General features: G+C 41.7%; 1 protein-coding gene across 1 annotated transcript in view; it reads right to left on the bottom strand.

The window, feature by feature from the left end:
- Positions 1–836: 836 nt before the first annotated feature.
- LOC123724472 (C2 domain-containing protein 5-like) overlaps positions 837–9,859 on the bottom strand; it is a 51,559-nt gene continuing 42,536 nt past the window's right edge. Inside the window, 7 exon segments of the mRNA XM_045688244.1 lie at positions 837–2,285; positions 3,719–3,865; positions 4,027–4,223; positions 6,256–6,327; positions 6,656–6,694; positions 7,368–7,460; positions 7,626–7,698. Coding sequence (XP_045544200.1) covers positions 2,172–2,285; positions 3,719–3,865; positions 4,027–4,223; positions 6,256–6,327; positions 6,656–6,694; positions 7,368–7,460; positions 7,626–7,698 — 735 coding nt within the window. The 3' untranslated portion in view covers positions 837–2,171.

Raw genomic sequence — 9,859 nt, 5'->3', positions numbered from 1 at the left:
ACTTCCACCATTCCAAAAAATATTTTAGAAGCTATAGAAATGCATTTAATGTCTACATTTCTGCCACATGTTTTCTATTACAGACACCTTAGTATACTTACATGACATTATGTGAGCTAAACATAAAAACATTTTTCTCAAAGTATACATTTTTGAAAGCTCTGTTACTGTCCCCACTACACCAACAAATACGTGTAATTCTGTCTTGAAAGATTTAATTGAAATACTGTAGAATTCCATTAATTTCTATAAAGGACTGCTTCTACCGGGGAGTGCCAATATGGCTGATCCAGTGACTTCAAGGTCTCTCATTGCCAAAACATAGCAATTAGCGAACCAGGGTTTATATACATCGTTGTTCCCACTAAATGTGGCCGCAGCGTAGTCAACATTATCTATATCGTCAACATTTATGACAACAAACATTTTTTGGTTATAATTTAGGGTTAATCATTAGGTTCGCAGTGTGTTTAAGGTTAGGGCCAAGATTAAAATGTAATTAGAGAAATAGGCAGGGTTTATGACTTTGCCGGACCGGAGGGGTTGGGGAACCGTGTCAGCATGGCCACTTCAAGCTACACCCACCAAACGTACGTCAGTCTGTTCAATACGTTTTGGGGAAACGTGTCGTTCAGTACACACCGTACCTCAACTTAGCAAACGTTTAAGCGAACTGAACGCACTTCTGTGTAACTTTATCTTTCCTTGTCATGTACAAATTAATCAGTTTGAAAGCAATCTTATCGGCTTTGACATCAAAATGCTTTCGGTAAAAAACCATTTATAATAGGAGATAATAGATAGGCACCGAGAGACAGGACCAGCCATTGGCAGGCTGTTTTTCACTGTAGTTCAGTTTATTGTGCAGTACTGTTTATCTCAGGCAACAAGCTGACAGTCATGGCAATAATAGATACATGCTGCTAGACACAAAGCAACACTCTCTATATGTATTTACATTCAAGTCTTACAGAGAAAGAGAAACAGGTTGTATTCATTAACAGTAGAACACATCACATACCCTTACTTCTTACACAATGAATCAAACTTCAAGGACTTCATTAGACATGCAAAATTAGATACCACTAATATACTTTTACTTTATAAAAATACTCAAATCAGATTTTAGAGTACATTAACACAAATAAAAGTTATTGTGGCACCTAGACTATGAACAAAAAGAGGTCATCGCAATAAGTTTATTTTCCAGCATTTACATGATTGTTAAAAACAGGAGAGTTCAGTAGTATGGACACCGTTGAGGCCGCAGTCAGGACAGCCAGGAGTGTGGCAGGAGGCTATCCACAGGGTGTGTGTATGTTTGTGTGCATGTTTGCCAAAAACATTGTCATACAGTGACAGACAAACTCAATTTAGTTCTCTCTACCATGGCCATCTTCAGTAGTGGCTACCCTGTACTGCAGGGGCCCCCAATTACTAAGTCGTGGGCCTACTTTTCCTTGAGCAGATGGTTGGGGGTCCGGAAAATAGTTATAAATAATTAGTACCATGCAAATTGACCGCAAGAATCCCAAACAGATATAGTATTTCACAAAAACAATCATTTCACACCTTGATTAAATTGGGATACGATCACATATGCCTATAGCTATGCGTGAGAATACTTGGAAACAGATTTCCTAAATTAAAATCACTTTGAGCTAATTTCCTGGTGATTTTACAGTCTTATGTCAAAGAACAAAAATGATATAAAACCATGTTTTTTGCTCCGAAATCTTGGGTGGGCAAAATAAAACCACACACGGGTCGAATTTGGCCCACGGGCTGCCTATTGGGAAACCCTGCTGTACTGACTATGGTACTCTTTACCATGGCTGTCTACTAATGACTACCCTGTACGCTTTAGAATGGCCAGCTAGTGACTGCTGAGTCTGGATGGAGAGGAATCATTCTTTAAGCTGCCTAAAACTTCACCATGTATTGGAATGTCTATTATATCACCAACAGACAGATAGAGACAGACATGACATAATGCCTCTAAATGGCTTATGTAGAGTGCCTTAATGGACAATTTCTCCATCAACTAGTCTGTTTATGGCAGACATAAATCACAATTATTTGGATGGCTAGACTCAAGTGTGTGTGTGTGTGTGTGTGTGTGTGTGTGTGTGTGTGTGTGTGTTCGTGGGCATGAGTGTCATGTGGTCCCGTCAGCCCCGGTGGTGCTGGTCTGTCCGCTCGTAATCAGAGGGGGTATGGGCCTCCTGGTCTGATTCTCTGACAAAGATGACAGCATCACCACTAACATTAATCAGACACTGAGCCTGGAGAGACAGAGAGGGAGAGAAATTGGAAAGAGAGAGAGAGAGAGAAGGGCGAGATAGAAAGAGAAGACAGACATGAGGGTCTGTAGCCCTTTCCACTCACAGGCCGTCATCCCGCATACCGGGTTGAAAATGTCAGATTTTGTTATTGATAAGCACCTAAATTGGAACACAGTGGCTGTATAGTAACATGATATACATGACGTCAGTGCTACAGTTCTCCGCTTCACAGCACTGTATTGGTTTTGACTGACAGCCGTTATAAACTTGAGCATCACGTGCAACAACATGCTCCCCATCCCTCCTGCTAACTGGGCTACTTTTGCACATTTGTTCTCTGAGTGAGGGACATGCTGTAAATCGAGAGGAGTTGATGTGTTCTAAAAGATGAGATGTTGAGGAATATAATAAATACCACTGATGTCATGCAAACTAACCACACACCCATGCACCTCACATTTCCTTTTTGAAAACTCATTTAAATTTACAGAATCAACCTTTATGATCGCCATGTTTGATCCAATTACAAGGAAAACATGCGTTATACCCTGGGTTGTCCTGAACAGAATGAACCTATGTTTGTTATATTGTGGAGAAAATTTGCCGTGGAACACGCACTTAAATGCACTCATGACTCCATACTATGCTCACTAAAATTACAATCTGTTTGTCTGAAGAGACTTTTGAAAGCCTAACACTGTGAGATCGTATTTTATATCTTAGCTAGCCATGTTGGCAATAGAATAAGCTATCAAATGATGCCCACCTGACCCAGATTGCAATTTATAACGGAACATTTTTGGATTGCATAAACATCAAAAGTAATTGTGTGATGGTGAGGACGCAGTTCTGTGTTCCAAACAAAAACTACAAGTGTGCTTGCTTCAGTTCCTCAACGTCAATGCTAGGAGAGCTAAAAAAAAGCACCTTATAGTTGAACTCTTTCCTTGTGTCATAAAAGTGCATTGAAATTACTTAGGAACTGTGTACAGTTTGGAGAGGTGTGCGGCCACTTCAAGACAACCTCTCACTCAAACCCTTGAAATCTTGTTTTCTTATCTTGCACCTACTCCAACATTTCAATGAATATTCTTATTGTTACTGAATAAATCCAGAGTATTTTCAGATTTCGTTATTGAGAAATGCAATGAAAAGTACAGTAAATATAAAAAGCACATCAAAATCAACAGTGTAATGTTTGGAGTCTGATCATTTACCCATAACCTTTAATGTGTTCTCTTTCAATTGCTACCATGGTCATACCAATGCTTATTATAGTTAATTTAAATTTGGCCCTAACCACATAGGTCAAGTTCCACGAGTGTAAGGGGTTAACCTGGTGGTTCTTTGAGAAAATATTGTAGTTCAAACAGAACAATACTATAGGCCTCCAGTTCTTTAACTAACAGCAAATTAACAGCGTGTGTGTGTACCTGGTTCTTGTTGGGGTTTTCCATGAAGACACACTCCTTCATGCTGTATGACACTACGGCGTTGCCCCCCAGAGCTGCTACATGGGCACGGACCATTGCAAACACCTCCGCTATGAAGGAATGCAGGAACCCACTTACACCCCCCTCCTAACACACACACAGGTAAATATGTTAACCTTTGCGAAACCACTGCAATGAGCTAGCAGAGGAACAGACTACGCACACCACAGAAAGACATGTAATCATTTCCTACTCATCTCTGATGACACCTGCAGAAATCTACTTCACAAACGTGTGTGTGCGTGTACCTCTCGTAGTGACGTGGTCTCTCTAATGAAGAACATGTTGATGATTCCCAAGTATTTGACGATGCGCGTCCTGGGGAGAAAGGACAGAGGAGTCATCTTCACCACGGTAACAGGGGCACCGCATGGCAACGACCTGGTGGAGCGTAGGGACCGGGACCGCACCTCTGGGAGAGGACTGCAGCGCTCTGAGGACGAGACTGGAGGAGGGGGAGAGAAAGGGAGCGAGCGAGAAAAAGAGGGAGAGATGGAGATAACAGACTCAGCCTTTAGATGGTGCTACAAAGAATAGCAGATATGATGAGCTATGAGCTGGAGGAAATGGATATAGAGTGTGTGTGTGAGTGTGTGTGGAGTTTGAATGCAAACTACAAACAGGTTAAATTTAGGCAGGATTCAAATGAGACGCGGTAACTTTGGAAATGCACATTTTGAATTAGGGATATCTAATGAATTTATTTTGTCCACATTTCTTTTTCCTCAGCCAACAACATGAGTAAGCAACAGCAAAATCAGACAACCCCATAGTAGAATAGTTTATTTATTAAATTGGTCAGCTTATCGCATTCTAGATGAGAAAATAATATTTCTCTCAAGAGTAAGGAGCACTCAAATTTCTGCACAGGAGAGAAAAATGCATGCCCAGTCATTGTACAGCATTCTTAACGCAGTGGCGGGAAAACACACTTTTGAAAGCAGTTTTGAAAAGAGGAGGATCTTTTACTATGCTCATTTCCAACTCCTAAAAATGTGTGAACTGCACCATTTTAAGCGGCTAGGTTTATGCACATCTAGCACTAGCCAATAGTGTTGAATGCATGGGGAGACCAGGGCTAAATGTAGCACGTGTCAGTTGTAACTGGTAGGCCTACATTATATTCACTATACATGGTCCTTTGATGAGTGCCAGTGGTACATTTTTTGGGACTTTCAAGCCATCAATATGTTGCTAACTGGCAACAAGATCATTTTTAGAGTTTGGTTTAGCTAATGATCAAGCCAATGGGGTAAATACAGATGGGAAACCCTATGCTTCAGCCCATTTATTTATTGCCACTATACTGCATCATTTGGGCTACAGCCTGACGATATGGAGAAATATGTTATTGGGCTCATTTCTGGAGGGGGAAATTATATATTTGATTAATTTGAGTAAAGTGTCCATTTAAAAAGTCGCCATAACTTACCTTACAGTCATTCTACCAAAAAATGTGCAGGTCCCGCCGCGACCTGTAGTATTCTGTAATAGGTGTCTTAGTCAGTATATATTGTTAAGGCGCGCCCACAAACTAGGGACCCCACACCTCCCAAATCCCAATTGAACCACTAAGCTGTGAGTTTGTTTGTTTGTTTGTTTGTGTGTGTGTGTGAGAATGCGCAGCAGTGTAGCATGATGACAGTATAAGCGTGAGCTGCCATGCACCATTCAGTGACAGACAGGCAAACAACCATACAGCCTCTGCAAACAGACAGACAGACGTACATACAGACAGACTGGCCAGGCCTTTTGTGTGTGTGTCTGTGCGTGTGTATGTGTGCATGCATTTACCTGTTTATGTGTGTGTGTTAGAGTCCCTATGTGCGCTTGTTTAAATTAGCGTGTGTGTGTACGATCGATACAAAACAGAAACAAATTAGGCAGTCTGCTAAGCAGAATGATTGAATCAAGCCAGAGTGTGAAAGATGTTCCATCTCGTAACATAGTGAATGATGCTTCAATCCGACCTGGAACCTTCGAGCCAATTTGAATAACATTAAGTCTGCATCTCAAATCCCTCCCCACTCCCTAGTTAGAGCATTACACAGGGATCTGCCATATGGCTCTGGTCCAAAGTAGTGCATTAAAGGGAATAGGGTGTGATTTGAGATGTGTCCTGTCATTTAATCCCAGTTAATTATGCCCAGTTATCATCACAGTTTATGACAAAGTTAATTTACGTAGCATCAAACTGCAATTCCCCCAAGTCGCCAGCTTTAGTGAGATATGTTTTAGCGTGTTTTAAGATCCTCTTTCATGTTTACTTCCTCCATGTCTGTCACTATGGCGACAGGGTCAGAGGTTATACGCTGGTTGTTGGTTGGTTATTCCTCTGAGGGGCGGGGCTTCAACTTTCACACTCTAGTTAATCAGCTGGTGCATGATCTGTGACGCTCCGCCCCCCAGCGGCAATTGGGGAGGGATGTGTATGTTTGTGTGTGTACCAGAGTTTGCTAGCGACTGTGTCCTCCTACTTGTCTTAACTGATCCTCGTCTTATGGTGTGAGCTTTCAGCCTAAGCAGCTCTAGCCAGGTGCTGCATCTGTCTGCAAAGGAACCGTAATCAACCGAGGAAACTGGAGAAACATACACACACTCTGCATACATGCGCGCGCACACACACGTGCACAAGCTCGCACACACACACACACACACACAACATCCACACCGCATACATGCACGTGCATACACACACCACACACACGAACCGACAACCGCATACACCCATGACATAAAACATAATATAGATACATAAAGAAAAAGAATATAGAGAAAATAAAGGAGGTTGGGGCGGAGCAGGAGAACAAAAGGATGAGAACTTAAAACAGGGCCGTGGTAGCCATGGCAGCAAGGGGGGGGGGGGGGGCGGCTTACCTCGAGACGAGGAGTGGGTCATGGCACTCTCTGGAACACCTGTCGACACACACACACACCATGATGCACTGCCACACACAACCACAGATGTTGACTCTTCAGGCCTCAGCAAAATAGTATCTCAATACCTTACAGACACTTCCTTATACCTGGTCCTATATCCACATCTTGTTCCCTAGTCCTAAATCCTATCTCCTAGGTCTAGCTCCTAGTCCTGGCTGATGTGGAGGAGGTGAAGGGCGGCCATTTTGGTTTAAGAAGGGCGGCCATTTTGGTTTAACCCCAGCTCTCTCTCCAGATCAGTGAAGAGCAGGATTGTTTTTCTTATAGTCATCACAGTGCTACTCCACATAGCTCCACATAGCTCCACACACACACACACACACACACACACACACACACACACACACACACACACCGGCTGCAGGTCTAAAATACCTGACAGAGGATGTACCTGGTTATACAGTTACATTATTTACCTGGTCATACAGTCACAGGCGGTAAAGTCATGTTTAACACAACTACTACAGAACATATTGAAATAGAGGACAGAGAATACAACACTATGGTTAAGGGAGCTTCAAGGAGTGAGAGGTTCCAGGCGGTTAGAGGATTTCTCATGTTTTGTCTGCTGAGGGATGGCTATTGGAGGTTAAAGGTTAGGCAGTTGTTAGTGATCCGGGGTAATAAGGTGTAAGGTGTGGTGGTGTACCAGAAGGTTTGGCTGTAGGCTGGTTGTTGGAGGACGTTGACTCTCCACACAGCTCCATAGAAAACTGTAGCTGCTCTTCATTCTCACCACTCCCTGGAAAACAAACAAACACACACAGAGTTGAATCTGTTTCACTCCTCAACCCACCCAAGTGCACTAACTCAAGTCTCAAGTGTCTCGTCCCCTTCAGCTCTCCATAACTCCAGACTCCATCCCTTTATCTCTAACCGCTGACCTACAGCTTTTGAGAATACTAACCCTTGTTAAGAGACTTGTCTGCTGCCAGCTGAGTCTCCTTGTCAAAACTCATGGCTACAGCCGTCACCGCCACCTGGAGAGGACAGGGGAGAGGGTATGTGAGAAAATGAGAGAGAATGAAACTATCATTACCTTGTTGCTATCATTTATTGACACAAATGTCAGGTAAAGTGATAGGGGGAAAATTGTATAGTTACATATCTCAGTATTATTTTGGGATATTATATAGATATTTGACTGAAAAGTATCGACTTCTTAAAAAGGTAGCTTTAGCTGGCGCCAGTCGGCTGTACAAGCACTAAAACCCATCCTATAGCCCAGGTAAGGCTGGGTGATATGGCCTTAAAATCTTATCTCGATTTTTAAAAACATATAGGCGTTTCACGATATAAATCTACATTTTTAAAATGTTTTTTTTACTTAATACGCATTGTTGTACAATTAAAGGTAAAATACACTGCATTTCAAATAGTCAGCAATAATCTAATGAATTCAGGGCTTGTGAAGTTAAATATAAGGCTAAATATAAGCCTTCCACAACCATAAGACCCACTAATCATTTAAGAATGTTATCAACATAGTTTAAACTGCTTTTTTGCAATAATCACTGATCTGGCTTTCAAGTCTATGAAAATGCCCTTTTTTGTTACAAATCTAACTAGAACCATGCATAATGCACATTCACTAATAATGACTAACATCTTGTAGAAGCCATTAGACTCCACCATTTTTTAAACACAGGTCTCATCAACAATCTCTCAAGCCCACGTGTTAGTGATGAGTCAGTGAATCTTTATGTTTCAAGTTTAGCCAACTTGGGATCTATTTTCTAGCTAACAAGGTTGAACAGTTGAATTGTTATAAACACACCATTCGGTCCATCTCCAACTATTTGAAAAGAACGTTAGCCTGACCACATGTTGAAATCAAGCGGCCTACCTTATTTCTCGGAATGGAAACAAGTTGCACAATTATATAATTGTGTTTTATGTTTATTGCACATTTATAAAACACAGACTAGTTAACAGTCTTTGGCTAAAATGCTGCTACAAACAGAATTCCGCGTGCGACAAACAGAATTCATTTTCCAGAATCAATGTTCATTGATACTCTCGTTTTAGTAGTGTCTGCTCTGCACGCCATTTGGGTAGTTCAGACATAAAATGGTATCGTTAGAAAAGTTAACTTCTCCTCTATTACAGTAAAATAATGTCTCACTTTGTTTTTTGGTGTCCATATGACCGATTTTGTTGGACCAAATCTCAAATAGCGATCTGAAACCGCTTGTCAGAAAGGAAGATGTGATCTCAACTATGTTGGCGTATGGAGGCAGGGGGGGGCTTGGTGTGTGTGTAAACCATAGAGGAAGAGGCGAAGTTGAAAGCAAAGATTTTTATAACTAAACCAAGATAGACCACAGTCTGTCGTTTCCAATGAGAACAAATGAGTAATAGTGGGCAAAACAAGCAAGGGGGTGGGCAGACCAAGCACGAGCTAGCGAGATCCTATTTGACTGTTCTAGCATGCATCTGCATATTTCCGTTAGGGAACGCCTACTCTGTGAAGCGCGTGTACAATAACTCAATTCGCCTTTGCACTCCTTCTAAACGATGCGATTTTTAAAAACTGTAACAAAGGGCAAAGTTTACTCTACCTAGTCCCCTCTGTTCAAAACAGATTCTAGTTTTGGGAACAGAAAACTGTATTGAGATCAAATGTTTAATCGATGAGAAAATTAACAGAATGTCGGCCAAAATCCATCTCCTTTCACTGCTGGCCACTGGGCTTCCTCTCACTAGTGGAAACGCCGGCCAGATGCTTCATATTTATACATCCAGTGAAATATCTGTCTCATTGTTCTGTGGCGAAAGGTTTCACTCTCGCTAAAATCTTGTCCAAAATAAGGCCAATGCAGGACACATGCATTTCATCATTATATACAGATATCTAGTGTAAATGGGACGCTGCACACAACACAAGAGGAGTGAATGAGACGAAACCAAAAACACAACATGAGAACAAGCGGACATAAATGCTAAAAAACCCCGGAAAATAACAAAACCTTGATTCTTGCGATACAGGCATTTGGAATATTGCACACAAACTTACATTCGAATTAATTCGATATATTGCCCAGCCCTAAATCCAGGATTATTCAACTCTGACCCTACAAGGCCTGGAGCCTGCTGGTTTTCTGTTCTACCTGATAATTAATTGCACCCACCTGGTGTCCC

This window comes from Salmo salar, chromosome ssa10 (genome assembly GCF_905237065.1).
Source record: "Salmo salar chromosome ssa10, Ssal_v3.1, whole genome shotgun sequence".
Taxonomy (NCBI): domain Eukaryota; kingdom Metazoa; phylum Chordata; class Actinopteri; order Salmoniformes; family Salmonidae; genus Salmo; species Salmo salar.
This window is presented reverse-complemented; position numbering and strand designations above follow the sequence as displayed.